This window comes from Salarias fasciatus, chromosome 12 (assembly GCF_902148845.1).
Source record: "Salarias fasciatus chromosome 12, fSalaFa1.1, whole genome shotgun sequence".
Lineage (NCBI taxonomy): Eukaryota > Metazoa > Chordata > Actinopteri > Blenniiformes > Blenniidae > Salarias > Salarias fasciatus.
In genome coordinates, this window is record NC_043756.1 from 7,836,251 (window position 1) to 7,852,592 (window position 16,342).

Below are 16,342 nucleotides of genomic sequence, written 5' to 3' on the forward strand. Positions count from 1 at the left end.
CATAAATAAGACAGAGTAAGCCTGAATACATGTTACAGTTACTACAGCACAAAACAAATTCATGCCCATGATCACTTCCATGCATCTGTGCTCACTAAAGATATGATGACACCAACGAACTCAACCAAACGAATATCTTCTGTTGCAGTGTAAATACATAGCTACTGAGGATAAACGCCGACACACAAGCACACACAAACTTACAAATCCCTCAACTCATGGGGAGAATACTGAAAAGTACATTTTAATTTGCTAATCATTTGTTTGTGAGTTTGTGCACAAATAGTTTGATTGTCAGACTGAAATTATATGAATTCTTTCAACAACTTTCACTCACTTGAAGAACAGAATTAATGAATGAAGTTCATTTGAAGGTTTTTCTCAGACTTTACTGAATAGTTTTTTCATAGTGTATTCAGTTCACACCACATGGCCTCAGGTTTCCACAACACTGCAGTGATTCACCAACAAACTACTTAATGCAAATGTGAAATAAACTGTTACTGTGAATCTTTTCCTTTCTGCAAAGCCTTAAACATGCTGATCCATCTCACTGCACAGTGAAGGGAAAAACACCGGATCAGTCATGAAAACTATTTTTTTGGGTGGAGAGAACCTCAAATGACCCATTGTTTCAGGAAACCTCTGTGGGGATTCCGGACTGTTTTTACTGGAGGGTTTCCAGTTGTTTCAGTCCACTGAAGACTGAGATTACCTACTTTTCTTGAATGCAACACAAGTACAGAGTAGATTTCCCAAAGAAGATAAAAATTTTTAGCAAAAGACAAAAGAGTCATAAACATGGAAGTAGAAAGTTCCCTTGAGTGATTGTCTCAAACTCCTTTTTAGCCCAAACATGCTTCTTTACATTTAGCTCATGAAAATAGAAATGCCTGATTTGACACTTTACTTCGGTGAAAGATGTCTTGGACTGTTTCTAATGGGAGTTTGAGAGGTCACAGTACTGACAGGCGAGGAGGGGGATGCTCAGAAAGATAAGCCTCCCTATCTTAATATATATTTTGCATCAGTCGTCAGAGAGCGTGAAAAGGATTGAGAGCAGATGAGTTAATTTGACGAGTTCGCCCTGGAGCAGCATTAAGACCAGGAGGAGCCAGCATGGAGGGATAAGGCCAGGACGAAGACATGATTGGGTTAGGAAGGCGAAAGTAATATAGCTGATGAGAATCAGGAGCGAAAGTTGAAGCGGGAAGGGGAAAACGAGAGCCGACGAGAATGGGGATGAACCCTGCATGAACACAGATTGAGGCCTGAAGCGATGACGGGCAATCTGAAACACCCTCGCTCTCCCTCCCTCAGCGTTTCACTGTAACTAATAACTTCAGATAAAGGCTTTTAATGAGGGACTGTTTTCAAGCCACTTTCAGCTGTAATGCGGTGGGACTGACAGGCAGACGGTACTTTTCTTTACGTACACAGAGCCACTTTGTATGACCCTGGCTTTCTGAACACTACGAAACAGAAAAGCTGGTTATTGTTCTTTTTTTCTTTTGTGATTAATTTGTATATTTGAGTTTATGATCAAATGTTAAAACAGAAATTCTAATCGGTGAAAGTGAAGGATATAGGTGCTTCATATCTGTGAGATTCGAACGGTTAGGCAAATATGGTGACAAAGATTCATTTTGAGACGTCAAGCAACATTTAGTTTTACAGGGCTTCTAAAACCTCGAGGAGACAGTGATCCTGTATGGATGCGGTTTCATGGTCAGACCAAAGTCAGCACTGAGATCCAACTCCTGGCCTGGAACATTCCCAATACGCAGCCCGTGAAGCAGCGTAGTGAGAAAGACAAACATCTCCAAGCGAGCAAATTCATCACCGAGGCAGCGTCTCTTTCCCATGCCGAAGATGAGAACCTTGTCAATCAGCTCCTTGTTGAGGAGTCCAGAGTGACCCAGGAAACGATCAGGACGAAATGTGTCAGGGTCGCCCCAGATATCCCTGAGATGAAGTAAAAAAAACAACATGAAGAACAAAACAAGACTCAGAGATCACAGGGAAACAATCTGATATGACGCGGACACTCACCTGTCATGATTGACTTGGTATTGGTTGATAAAGATGCAGGTGTCTTTAGGAATGAAATATCCATTCAGGCTGATGTTCCTTGTGGTGCTGAAGAGGGGAAAACCACAGGAGGGTTTTACTTATTTACACTCACTATTAAAACAAATTCAGGGATGTGAAGGTTTGTCTGCTCACCAGTGAGGTATGGTGAAAGGGACATAAGACGCATGACGAAACACCTCGTATAAAAAAGCCTCTGTGAAAGGCATCTTGGGCTTATCGGAAAACCCGGGCAGTCTAGCCGCGCCAATGTGGTCATCTTTAAAATAAAATAAAGAAAACACAAAGATGGTTTGGTGCAAATAAAAACAAACAAAAAAATCATTTCAAAATAAAACTGAAACACCACAAAGACAGAAACTACTTTTTTTTTTTTTTTTTACCACCAAAATGTTTCTGAAATGGACTGAAACTGTGGTGAGTATGGGCTGGAATGAAGTGCAACATGTTCCATGTTTATAGATTCAGAGTAATACGCAAAGAATGCAGAATACTGTTTGCTTTTGGGTTTTTTTTTTTTGGGTTACACTCAGACAGGAAGAAAGACAAAGGAAATAAAGGGAGGAGTGGGGTGGAGGGAATGCGGACAGTAACCTCGCTGAAGGTTTCTGTTATAGTTACATAGTCAGACATAAATCAAATCCCAACGTCAGTGATATAAACAAATCAGCAACAACAGTGTTTACCAAACACAACGACAAGTGCAGGAATAAATACCAAAGCAGACAAATAAGTTAACAACTCCAACTTTCTGGTGAACATGGCAGAAATTAAACAATTAAAGCGACATGTTTCTTTTTTCAGACGCACACTCACGCTCGCCGAGAGTCTCCCCTACTTCAATCTCCAGATAAACCAACTCTACCCATTCAACTTACATGATGCAAAGTGCACCAAATTCCTTATTAGATGAAATTTTTAAATAAAACAGCAAGATTTTTCCAACTTGGATGGACTTTGCATGCAACGTTTCAGAAATAATCCTGACAGGCGATTTCATTAAGATGTGATTGTGTCAGCCTGCTGCATCAGAAGAAATGGTCATATATCTGCCCACTAAAGCATGATATTTCCATTGATGGATAAATGGATGAATGGATGGATGGACAGAATTCATTTGTAAAACACAGACTTGACTTCCTCCCATTCATCACGTTTGCTTTTTGATTGTTTCTTTAATTTTCAACCTTCTGAGAAATACATCGAAATTGGATTTCCACTATTCAAGCATTTCTGATTCTAGTATAACGCTGAAATTAAAGTGCTGAGACACACTGCCTTTGTTTATCATGTCCTTTAAAGATAATTGCAATGACATCTTCATCAACAAACGTTGCATCACTGTGGTCGTGACCCTCTGCACGCGGTCAGGGAAGGGTCTTAAACTACGCGTGTTCAATGCTTTGCGTGTCGCTGCCTTTGTGTTTCTCAGGAACTCTCTAACCTCTTTCTGATTCATTCTGTTTCCTCGTCGTCTCCCTCTCTCTCTCTCTCTCTCTCTCTCTCTGCCTCTCATCCGATCTCACTCCGTGAACAGACAGCACCAGTTCTGTCAGCCCCCTTCAAAAGTACCTCTGCCGTCAGCAAATTGGGCTGATCTTTTGTGAGTTTCCTCTGATGGCTGTCGGAGTCTGTCTGTCCAGGAAAACCACTCGGGTTGTCGGGTTTTAATCATGTTATGCATTCAACTATAACCCTGCACATGCATAGTTTCTGGGGTATGTCTAGTATACATTAGTCAAGAAGAGCAAATGTTTTTTCAACAAAAATATGCGTACTCATACTTCTTTAGCAATAAATGTCCCAGTTAGTGTGCTTTAACCCACTTTTGACACAAATTTACCTTCATAATACATCCTATACATAAAAACAGAAAGCTTAACAGAGCATCATTTGCCACAATGAAGCAAAGTGTTTACCTATCTCCTGGTGTATTCTGTCCTGGATGTCAGGAAACTTGATAAGGTACAACAGGCTCCACTGTAACCCAGCAATGATGGTGTCAAATCCTGCAGAAGATGAACAGAAGGACAGCCTCAATAAAAACAGATCAATCGGTATCTTCACAGGAGTTATGGGTGTCGTAAAACGGCCTCTTCATCTAACCTGCTCCGAAGATGTCGAGGACAGTGTGGATGATCTGTGAGTTAGAGAGCGAAGAGGTGTCTTCACTTTCTTCTCTGTCTTGACAAAGTGCGATCAGAGCGTCAGTGATGTCCCTGATGCAGTTCTGCAATCAGTCACACACACACACACACACACACACACACACACACACACACACACACACACACACACACACACACACACACACACACACACACAAATTCATCAGTGTCCACATCCTTCTAAAGTCAAAGCCTCCATCACTCCTCACACATACAGATGTAATAGTTACCTATAGAGTATGCATATATAACAACGTGTAGAAAAAGAAAACAAGGGACGGAACCCAGTTTTGGTACGACGCGTGTCTTCCATGGGAATGCTAATTCCTAATTAGAGTGCGTGCGAACTGTTTAGCCACTCTGCACAAGAACAAAAGTCCCACCGAGGGAGCTTGTTTGTTATTTTTTGGCAACTGTTACACTCACAGCAATTTCTGCAGCACTGCAATGTTTGGGAAATTGTGGGAAGTGAAAGAGTTGAATAAACACTGCAGGAAAAAAACCACACACACAAATGACATTCTCAATGTATTCTAGCCTAAAAATATTTTGTTTACATATTTCAATCTCTGCATAGCTGATGACTGGAGGTTGAGTTGATATTCCACAAAACCACTGATTGCTTGGTAACAATCACAGTAATGAACAAATCCTTTCTTTTTTACTTTCAGGAGAACATTTTAAATTTCATTTACTTTTCTGCACTGAAAATTTTTCTAAATCAGGAATTGCTTCTGTACTTAGTATTAAGTGAACACTCAAATGTGTGATCCATACTTTTTATGTCTTAAACGAAAAAAAAAAAAGCATTCATCTTTATTTATCTGGTATTGGTTTGACGACATTGCCTGTATTTTCTTTCCCTTTCAATCAAGTTTCGTTCTCCAGGTGCATTTACCTTATCAAAGGTATTAATGTGCTCCTCAATGCTGCGTTCCATGAATCCATTCATTCGGCGAATGTGTTGGACCATCTTCCTCAGAGAAGGACTTGGAAAATAGCGAAAAACAGGGAAGAAATCTGCCAGGTTGCCTGCTGCAAAGATCCGCAGGACCTCATTGTTGATGTGCACAATGGTGAGAAACTCTTTATCGTTGTAGTTGTATCTTTTACCAAAACAGAGTGCGCAGACAACATTTGCCACCGAGGTTACCAGAGGCATCACTGGATCTACGCCCTTCAAATCACAGTCCTTTTCCCCTTTGGCGGCCAGTTCCTCGATCACCCTCACCAACTCTGCAGCCTCAGCAGAAACGTGCTCCTCCAGCAGGCAGCTGGCACCAGACCCCCGGGGTTCAGCCTGGGAAAACGACCTGAGGGCGTTCTTACACAGTTTCTTATGGAGCAGCCACGCCGGCCCGTACTTCTCACTGAAAGTCATGCTGGTCCCATTGGCCACGGCAGAGAAGGTGAAAAGGTCGGGTCGCCCGGCGAAGGCGTCGCCCTGTCGGACCAGCGCCTGCTTGATGGTGGTGTATCCACTCAGAACCACAACAGTGAGTGAGCCCAACTGCACCTGGGATGCGGAGATACATGAATGAGAATAGAAATGTTTGTTCTTTCGAAATAAACAAAATGGTATATTAAAAAAAAAAAAAAAAATACCTTGAAAACATCACCATACTGGAGGCTCAGGTGGGTCAAAGAAAGATGGATCTGATTTCCCATCTGGAGCAGGTTTCCAACCAGAGGCCACGGCGTGGGGCCAGGAGGAGGGGGGCAGTTTGTGTAATCCAGCTGGGCGTCCTGGTGGAGGTGGAAGAAGGATTTGTGGCTTTTTCGGCCCCTGATGGCCATCAGGAGGACGGTGATGACGCAAAGAGCAACAGTGACACTGGACAGAGAGGCACAGGGGTTGTCCTTGGCGTGCAGAGTCCCAAACAAGATCAGCCTCATGTTGGAAGTGCAAATACTGAGAGAGAGAAAAAATATTCAGTCACACTGTCTTTTGAATGAATGCTAAAGGTTTAATAAGATAAATGATGATTTTTATGGAAAAACTCACCATATAATGTCCTCTGCAATTCAAGTGTATGAAAGTCGAGAGCCCTGTCTGAGCAAAGACCAAAGCACCCGGCAGTCAGAAATCTGAGCTGTGATCCTGGTGAACTTGTGGACGAGAGTAACTTCCAGTCCGGGAGCGGGGCCCCCTACAGAGGGAGCTGCTGCCCTCTCACAATAGAGAGGCGCACATGGCGAGAAACTTGGCTCAGGGTTCATGACGACTCCAGCCAGGCCGGCCAGTGACCGCATCGGCCCATTTGACCGCAGACCGGAACAGCACACAACATTAGTCACTCCTCTCCAGCTTCTGTTAGGGCTAACAAAGAAAGCTGCACGTTGTTTATTTTCGTAATTGATCAAACTTTTATTTTAAATGGCTCTTTGCTGACAGTTTTACTTTTAAAAGTTAGGAAAAAAATTCTTTCTTTCTTTCTGACCGGCTCGCTCAAACCATTTTTCACAGTTTTATTTTACATTTCAGTGAATTTCTTTTCTTTTTATACTTTTCCAGTTTGGAACCAAAATAGAAAGAACCTCACTAATGGGTACCAAAATGGAACCCATTAGTTAAATTAACATAGTATATATACTAAAAGTATGACAGAATAACACCAGGCAATAAATAAGCAATTAAAAAAATCCAGTAGCAAACTTTAAGTTGTCCAATAAAATACAAATAATTAAAAATGGGTTTTATCTTTGTTCACCAGCGAAGAAGCAAAGGACATCAGATATCTGTTATCATTCACATTTAAGGCAAATTTTAACATCTGCCCAACTGTAACTCTAGGTTCAGGAACAGCTGGCGTCATGTCCGTCCTGCAGGTCATCAGTCCATCACTAGGCAAAAACAGAGAGGCTGGCAGCCACTCATACTTACACTCACACTCAAACTATTGCACCAGTTAACATAAAAAGTCAGTCTTTGCATTGTGATGAAAAACATTTTCAGAAAATCTAAGATTACGCAGGGTAAACAAGCAAATGCCTCATAGAAGTACATCAAACTCTTGCTTTGTAGCTGTGAAGCGAAAGTGTTGAACACTGCACTCCCAGGTGGAAACTAAAATAATCACTGTGTAAATTTCATTTCACTGTAAGTACAACTATATCAGAACAACTTTAAACTGAAGTGTTTTGATGTTACAAAAAAGCTTGAGCCTGTTTGCTGTAACTTTGTCTCCTGCTGTGGCTTTATAAAAGATTGTTAATTCAAGCAGCCACAAGGGGGCGCTGTCCATCTGTTTTAGGCTGAGTGTGTGTTTCTCCAGGTTTGGCAGTGAGTTTGTTTTGAGGCTTGATAAAAACACAAATATTAATAATCACTGCGTACTCTATTCTGTAATTACTTTTTCCAACAGAAAAGAAAAAGTCTGAACTTGTGTTTCACTAATATCAGACCTTGTAAGGAAGTTACCTTAGAAAAGTGTCCAATGTGATATAACTTCCTTTTCTTTCACTTTTAAAAGTGTCACGCCTTTAGTGTCATTGATATTAACTGTATTTTGTCTTTTCTTTAATCTCAATTTTTTCTTCTCTATCCTCTTTCCACCTTTTCTCTCAGGCCTTTATCCTCCATCTTTCTTTTTTTTCCATTCATGACAGCCTCACAGTCTTCTCCCTGATCCTCTCCCCATCTCTCCATCTTTCACTTCCCTCATTCTTCTGTCTTTTTCACTCACCATCGAACTGTCGACTCGGCTCAGCCTCAAACTGCGGGACACTCGGTGCTGTCAGGCCCAGCGACAGCTCCTTTGACCTGGTGGTCCATGTCCCCTCCGGACCGAGGCAGCCCGGTCTTGTCATTAGCTCTGGCTGAGACACACTGCCTCTGTGGAGCCAGAGCACACAATGAAGAGTCTACAAGAAGAATGTGCTCCTTATATTTAATCATTTTTGCGAGTTTAGGGCTAAAGGTTGAGCATAAATTTTAAAAAAAAATCTCAGAGCTGGGACATGAGGTACATGCTGCATGTGTCTTCTTACAATAAATTTGAAAAACACAAGTTTAATTAACCATATGCAATGTTAGAAATGATCATGTCACTTATTAATTTAGCCCAAGCTCTTTTTGTCTTCACTGAAAACGCTTCAGGTCAGCTGCATGATAAACAAAAGCTGGATGCATTAGTATGGGAAGATAGTTTTCACAATGTTTTGCAACACTCCCCGAATGCAGTGCCTCTGATCTTTTCATGATTTAACCGGGGTTAATTACAGAGGTTGTGTTGTCCCTGGGGATTCCTCTCAAAAGGACGTGTATATTTCCAGACAGATTAAAATAGGCACACCAGACAAAGTTATGTGATCACATTGTTCCAGGGAGACAGTGAAGCAGCAGGAGGCCCCTTATCAAAGCAAACATCTTCCCAATTATGTTTGCCGCCTCACAGAATTGCCTATTGGGCATTTGGGTGAAACAGAAGAGGGAAGTAATACACGCAGCCACTTCAAAACCTGACTGGATGCTGGTGCTTGACTGAAAGCATCCCAAAATGGCTTGTTGTTGAATTTATCACATTAAAAAAGAAGCTTGTTTCAGGCTTCTTTGTTTCAGCATTGCTGTTTCTAAAACAAAACTTTACCAACCGTGCAGGGTATGATAGCCACTGTAGGTATTTGACGGGTGCAGCAATTGGATATAGTTGTTACAGCAAGTGCACCTTTAGTTTGAGTTGAGTTGGGGGTCTTTCTGAGTGAAGTTTGCACATTTTACCCTTGTGTGCATTGTTTTTCTGTGTGAAATTTCAGTTTCCTTCCACAACCCAAAACATGCAAGTGAATCTTAAGTTGCATTATTGTAAATGGAAGTCAATGTGTGGTAGCAACCAATACTATTATGATATAGCAGTTTAACTAGAGGTGTGTGGGATCGATCTATTAGTGAATCCAACCACATAATGCTTTTTTTTTAACTCATACTAACTGGTTGCCATTTCAACACATGTCAAATGCATAAGATCTGCAGGCTGACAGAGAAAGGGAAAAAGTTAATATACACTACTTTTTTTTCCACTTGGTCCTTTTTTTCACACTTCCTACAATGGAATCGGCACCTTGCTCCCCCACCAGTGCTGATGGAGCATTATAGTTTTTTTGAATAGATTGGGCAGCAAATGCATCACAGCTACGATGGATACAAACTACTCTTAATTATAGTCAGAAAACTTGCATGTTACTCAAGAAAACTGAGTTTGACAAACATATCTGGGACTTTTTGCTAGCAAGCAGGCGTTTGGTGTAATAGCAATCCTTGAGGCAAAAGCAGATGGAGCAGTCAGAGGCAGCAGCTCCAGAACTGCTTAACAAGCTGAGTGACACTTCACTCGTTCTGGTTCTCTTCAGCACTTCTAACCTCTGATCCAGAGAGGGGTACAACACCCATATATCACAGCAGTTCTAAAATCTACTCAGAACTTTGAAAATGCACATCTTCCTATGCTGCACAGCAGTGATGGGGGAAAAAAACTCCATAAAATCACCACAACTTCAGCAGCTTTTCTCTCCAAGTGAACATAGAACTCATTTGTAGTGCTTCACTGTAGAGCGTAATTTATATTTTTTATACCAAATGTTTCATGTTGCCTATACAGTGTTTTATTTCTGCTTGTTCTTTTGGAATACTTGTTGTATCTCCTCTGAGACAGACAGACAGACAGATAAATATCAATTACATTCAATTCTCAAAGAATGTGTTTATCCTAAAACCTCGGCCAAAAAGCCAATTGTAATGGGAAAACGATAATGGTGTTGCATTTTAACTCATTATGCCAAATTTCAGAGTACCTAAAATGCTTTTACTTCTTCGTAGATGTGTTGTTGTACAGAGGTAAGTGGTTGTATTTAAATGTATTTCACATAAACTCAAGTCAAATGTTTCATACCATTCTCCCTCCAGTCTCTCTCTTGGCGGGGGCACGTGGGGTGAAGTGGGATTGGTTCCGTTTGGATGGGAAATGAGCGCGTGCTGGGAGAACCTAAACGAGGGGGACTCGCGACGCGACGTGACGTGACGATGCCGCTCTCGGCTGTCGCGCGCTGAGCTGCAGGTATATAAAGCAGCTGCGGTGAGTCTGTGACCAGAGGAGGAGGAGAGCAGCTGCGACATGCCGGTGAGCGGAGTGGAAATACAGCACAGCGGGGGAGCCGCAGCGCCACCCACAGGTAGCACGCATCTTCACACCTGCACGGGTTCCAGCCCCGCAGCCGCGCAATACAGGCTTTATTCTGACAATTAAAGGGTTAATTTTATTTACTGGGTTTTTTTTTTTTCTTATTTTGAGTGAAATAAAAGTTGAAATGTAAGTGGTAAGAGTCACTAATGTACTCCAAAAAGTATAACTGGTCACTTCAGAAACAAAAATATCAAAATTTGTTTTAGCTTTTATGCCTATCTAGTGCTAAATAGCGCGTCTAGTGCTCCCCAGTTCTGCCTTCTTCTAATTTTTTTGGATCAGGTCAGCTCCTGGTGATGTTTACATCTTTCACCTTTGTTAACACATCCTGATATGAATAATTGTTCTTTCTCGTGCATATTCAGTTCTTTGACTTTTTCCAGCTTAGTGCCTTGTAGTATTTTACTTGTTTGTTTGTTGTTGTTGTTGTTGTTGTTTTGTTTTGTTTTGTTTTGTTTTTTAATTATGTTATTGTACTTTATTCTCATATGTCGTTCAATATTCTGTTCAGAGCCTGCAGAAGTTAGGGGTGCCAGTCAGGACCCTTTATGCCAGTACCCCATTTGGCACAGTTTGTTTATTCCAATGAGCAGTACTTGGAGTAGCATCTTATGCACTCTTAAAAAGGAAAAGAGGCCACACTCTGTTTCATGAACCAACTTTTAAGAAAGTATAAACATGCTTCTGCACAAAAAGTCCTGGACTGACTAACATGGAATTGGTTTGATTATTTTTTCAGACGGAAAATGTGAAAAAGCAAACTCTGAACCTGACAACAAATGTGACCACCAGGGTCCCAACAGAGATCACAAATCACAGCATGGAGATGAAGCGAAGATGAAGCCCTTCCCCACTCCAGTCCAAGACCCCCCAATTCTTTATACAAAGGTAAGTTCATCAGGTGTCAAAATTAGTAGTGAATGTTTATAATTGAAATTAATTGCTGGTGTATGATGGACTTGGCTTTCTGAGAAAATTGTACTTCATTGGTTTTTAACAGGAGAACATCGGATACTGACAAAATACAGATTTTTACTCCTGTTATCACTCAATCACATGCTAATGGTCAGATACACTCTTAGTAGGCAGAATATGGTCTGTTTGTGATCAAATCAACCCGTTATAGCAATGTTAGTGGGTCTTTTATGTGGCATCATCTGCCAATGGTCATTTTTGTTATCATGACATGAAAAGTGAAGCATAATGCTTCTGATTTAAGGTGCAGTATTGACAATAATCTGCAACACAATTTTAGATTGTCTTGTTAAACACAACATTGAAGATACCACTTGATGTAAAATAAAATTCAGGACAATATTTCTCTGTAATATTGATCTTTAATGCTCCTCTGGTCAGCTGTTCATCGATAACGATTGGCACAAGTCATGCAGCGGCAGGAAGATTCCTGTGTTTAATCCCACCACAGGGGAGCTGCTGTGTGAAGTGGAGGAGGCTGATTCAGTGAGTATATATATCACCCTGTCACTAAAAATCTGATAGAAGTGAGCTTTGGAATTCTATTTAAGTGAGCATTTGATCCTTTTAGTGTTGTCAGAAATCTATATTACAGTCTTGGGAGTTTTTATCTGCTCTTGTTTTTCCTCTCAAAGGAAGATATAGACAAAGCTGTAAAGTGCGCCAGAGCCGCCTTCCAGATGGGGTCACCATGGCGCTCCATGGACGCCTCGGACAGAGGTCGCCTCCTAAACCGACTTGCTGACTTAGTGGAAAGAGATCAGCTCTTACTGGCAGTGAGAAACACCTGAATATGCAAAAAAAGAAATCCACAATTTCAATATGAGTCTATGATAGATGATGATGCTTTTACACTAATTACTGTCTTCTTGTTTTCTAGACACTAGAGGCTCTGGATGCTGGGAAAGTCTTTCTCATGGCATATTTTGTAGATCTGATGGCCACAATCAAGACGTTGAGGTACTACGGTGGCTGGGCGGACAAGATTCATGGAAAAACTATTCCCGTAGGTGAGCGGGAAATGCTTCACACCAACGTGTCTACGCTTCAACTGGAAGTAATCGAGCAAAAAAATAAATTATATCAGCAGAAGAAAAGGTAAAGAGGCTTCAGTGGATAAACTATTTGTATTTTCATTTAGATGGAGAGTACTTCACTTATACAAGACATGAAGCCATCGGAGTTTGTGGCCAGATCATCCCTGTGAGTAAAAAAAAAGAAACTAAAAAGACAACGTGGGGAATTGTCTAAATAATTTATCTAATGTTATAACCTCTGGAGCAGGATTAAGTTTACCCATTAATTTTTATGGTTTGCTTATTTTTTGTTATTTATTTGATAAAATTCTTTTTTTTTTTTATCTCTAAAAGTGGGAAAAAATTAATGTACCACTCCACAGACAATTTCCCATTTATTGGGGAAACATTTCCGTGTTTTTGCATCTGGAGTTTGTGCTTTCTGTCCTGCAGTGGAACTTCCCACTGATGATGTTTGTGTGGAAGATCGCTCCGGCTCTGTGCTGCGGGAACACCGTCGTCATCAAACCTGCAGAGCAGACCCCAATAACAGCTCTGCACATGGCTGCACTCATCAAAGAGGTCATATGGAGTTTCTTTGTTTACCAACAGGACGTGGGAGAAAAGTGATCAATTTGTAGTGGTTGCAGAAAATGTTAGTCGAATAATGATGCGTTGTGGTTATCTCTCCATCTGCCTGTGCTTCAGGCTGGCTTTCCTCCAGGAGTGGTGAACGTGGTGCCAGGTTATGGTCAAACCGCAGCCTGTGCCATTTCCCACCATATGGACATTGACAAAGTGGCCTTTACTGGATCTACAGCTGTTAGTACTTTATAATATACTATCTCATCTCTTTTGTTTCACTGTCTTTTGCTTTTACGTTATTGTTAAATGTTTCACTTTATACCAGGTGGGGAAACTCATCCAGAAAGCAGCAGGTGAAAGCAACCTGAAGAGAGTTACTCTGGAACTTGGTGGAAAAAACCCAAATATCGTCTTTGCAGACTGTGACTGTGAGTATCAACAATATCGCAAGACAGATATTTCTATCCATGTTCACCTTGTTTACAACAAATGTGTGATTACTGGCATTTTATTATCTTATGTACTTTTGGTAACACTTTACTTGAAGCACCCGGTATAACCAGAGGCAGAGCGTGGGTCTCAGTACAGAGGGGGCGGAGCATTGTCGACGGGCCCTTACGATAGTAATTTTACCATTCAAACCTCATGCTACCATCTAACAACACACTGATGCTCACTTTTATTGAGTCAAGCAAACCTATATGCCTCAGAAAGCAGAATAAAGTCACAAACCAGTTCACAAACGTGTTCTGAAGAACAAATACACATAGGCACACACACGCACACACACACACAATTGCAGCCTGACAGGTGTCACTCAGAGCGTTCGCTGTCCATGGTGCTGAAAATTCAGATAAAAAGTCACGGGCTAAATCTGTACCATCTTTGATACAACTTAAATGTAAAATGAACACAGCTGGTCAAAAATTACACAATCTATTCAGATAGATATAGACACAGCTATCTATATCTTTTGGAATTCACGTGTATTAGAAAAAAAATAGACTCCGCGCTCTGTTGTAGTAGAGAGCAACACAAGGCACATTCAAATAACCAGGTGTTTAAGACCACAGCATTCTGATGAAGATAATATTTTTGAAGGTTTCAGACTCACCAGTGGCTCCGATGTTAGGTTTTGGGTAGTACCGCTAGCGGCTAGCATAGTGTTTAGCATACTGTTTAACTTCCTCCAAAGAGTTCAGATCAAGCGCAAAAGAGAAAACTGGTTCATGCCGCACAGCCAATCAGCGCTGGCTTACAGCTCTGATGCATTCATGGACAGTCGTAATGTAAGAATTGGCAAATCGGAGCCCACACTCATATGTGTATACCTTCTCGCAAACACTGCACATTTTATTATAAGAATTTATTTACGAGTAAATGTGAACACATCACATGAAACAGAGCCCTATGACCCTGTGGGCCCTGGGGCGACCGCCCCCTTGCCCCCACTCTGGCTCCGCTACCCGATATAACACATGATAAGTAGTTATAAACACTCATAAATGATCATAATGCTTTATAACCCACTATACAGCATAGGGTTAGGGTTAGGGTTAGTGTTAGGTTTAGGGTTAGGTCGTGATGTTATAAAGCATTGTGATCATTTATGAGTGTTTATAACTATAGCTATACAGTGCTATAATGTACTTATAATGTGTTATACAGGGGTGTTTCAGGTAAAGTGTTACCGTACTGTCCATACGGACTTTGTACACTTTCAAGTAACTAATAAAAGTTTTAAAAAAAGGAAACAATGTGTGTTAAAACTATGTATCCACTCGTCACCAACTTTCATCTAAACAGGATGGATGTGAGTAAAGATGGTGGATGAAATGGAATAACAATAGATTTATGCCGCAAATATTGTATTAAATGAACTAATAAATCAAAAACAACATTGTGGCTCCCAACTTGTGATCCTCCTCTTTCTTAGAGGTCATGCCAGATCAAAAGCCTTACAAGAGTTTGATGAGAAAAGTGGATGTGTCGGCAAATATTTGACTTCACTGTATTTCTCTGGCAAATCAAAGATTAGAGATAGGTTTAAAGGAGTAACATGTGTGTGTTTTGCAGTGGAGCATGCGGTGGAGCAGGCCCACAGTGGCCTGTTCTTCAACCAGGGCCAGTGCTGTCTGGCTGGATCCAGAGTGTTTGTGGAGGAACCAATCTACGAAGAGTTTGTTCGCCGCAGTGTCCAGAAAGCCAAGTCCAGAGTGCTGGGGAATCCACTGCTCCCAGGCGTGGATCAGGGACCTCAGGTGAGATTTCCTTGTTTGTTCACTGAAACTGAAAGACAAGGAGGACTGTGTGATTATGCCGCTTTCTGCAGATTGACCAGAAGCAGTTTGACAAGATAATGGAGTTGATAGAGAGCGGGAAGAGAGAGGGAGCTACGCTGGAGTGTGGAGGGGCACCATGGGGTCAGCACGGACTTTTCATCCAGCCGACTGTCTTCTCAAATGTCACTGACGACATGCGCATCGCCAAAGAAGAGGTACTCACAGCTGCTGGAGATGAATCGCTGGATCTGTCCGATGTCTTCATGTGATGTATTGACTCTTGCCATAGACGTTTCCCTCCTGTGCTCTTCTCAGATCTTTGGTCCAGTGCAGCAGATAATGAGTTTCCGTAGCATCGGCGAAGTCATTCAGCGAGCCAACGCCACACACTACGGCCTGGCAGCAGGAGTGTTTACCAGCGACATCAACAAAGCCCTCACAGTCTCCTCCGCTCTGCAGGCTGGCATGGTCTGGTATGCAATTAATCCTCTTGGAGATTCCGCACAATGAATTATTACAGATTGCATTCTTCAGTTTTAATAAATCTTCGATTATTAGATGTCATTGATAAAAAAAACTAATAACTCATTTGATCAAATGTTGCTGTTTTTACAGGGTGAACTGCTACAATGCCATGAGCGCTCAGTGTCCATTTGGTGGCTTCAAGATGTCCGGGAATGGTAGAGAGCTGTGAGCAACACACAATTTCGACCTTTTCTTCTCCTCTTTATGCCTTTAAAGTTCTTAATGTTCTTAATGTTGTTGACCTGTGTTGGCAGAAAACAGCAAAACAATTAACTGTATTTTTTTTCTTCTTTCTTAGGGGGGAATATGCTCTGCAGGAATACACAGAGATCAAGGCAGTCACCATCAAAATCTCACAGAAAAACTCATAGTATTGTTGTTTCTGTCGTGTTGTAGCGCTCACAGATACTTAGGAGCAATCCTGTTGTATCATGTTGCATCGATGTTTTCATAAATTCTGTAAAATCATCCAATGTTCTCTCCCTCTCAAAGAAACACCATTTAAAGTTGTATTATGTCAA

General features: G+C 41.3%; 2 protein-coding genes across 2 annotated transcripts; one reads left to right on the plus strand and one right to left on the minus strand.

Moving 5' to 3' along the window:
• Positions 1 to 1,682: 1,682 nt before the first annotated feature.
• Positions 1,683 to 6,155, minus strand: cyp1d1 (cytochrome P450, family 1, subfamily D, polypeptide 1). The gene is made up of 7 exons (XM_030104443.1): positions 5,865 to 6,155; positions 5,158 to 5,775; positions 4,198 to 4,321; positions 4,011 to 4,100; positions 2,227 to 2,350; positions 2,053 to 2,139; positions 1,683 to 1,965 (listed from the first exon to the last, which is right to left on the minus strand). Exons 1-7 carry the CDS (start codon positions 6,153 to 6,155, stop codon positions 1,683 to 1,685), a joined length of 1,617 nt encoding a protein of 538 aa, XP_029960303.1.
• A 5,032-nt stretch (positions 6,156 to 11,187) lies between these two features.
• Positions 11,188 to 16,239, plus strand: LOC115397939 (retinal dehydrogenase 1). The gene is made up of 13 exons (XM_030104484.1): positions 11,188 to 11,326; positions 11,795 to 11,899; positions 12,049 to 12,189; positions 12,294 to 12,423; positions 12,555 to 12,616; positions 12,883 to 13,011; positions 13,138 to 13,251; positions 13,340 to 13,442; positions 15,091 to 15,275; positions 15,347 to 15,511; positions 15,612 to 15,769; positions 15,912 to 15,986; positions 16,120 to 16,239. The coding sequence occupies exons 1-13, from the start codon at positions 11,276 to 11,278 to the stop codon at positions 16,190 to 16,192; spliced, it is 1,491 nt and encodes a 496-aa protein (XP_029960344.1). The 5' UTR covers positions 11,188 to 11,275; the 3' UTR covers positions 16,193 to 16,239.
• The last annotated feature ends 103 nt before the right edge of the window (positions 16,240 to 16,342 follow it).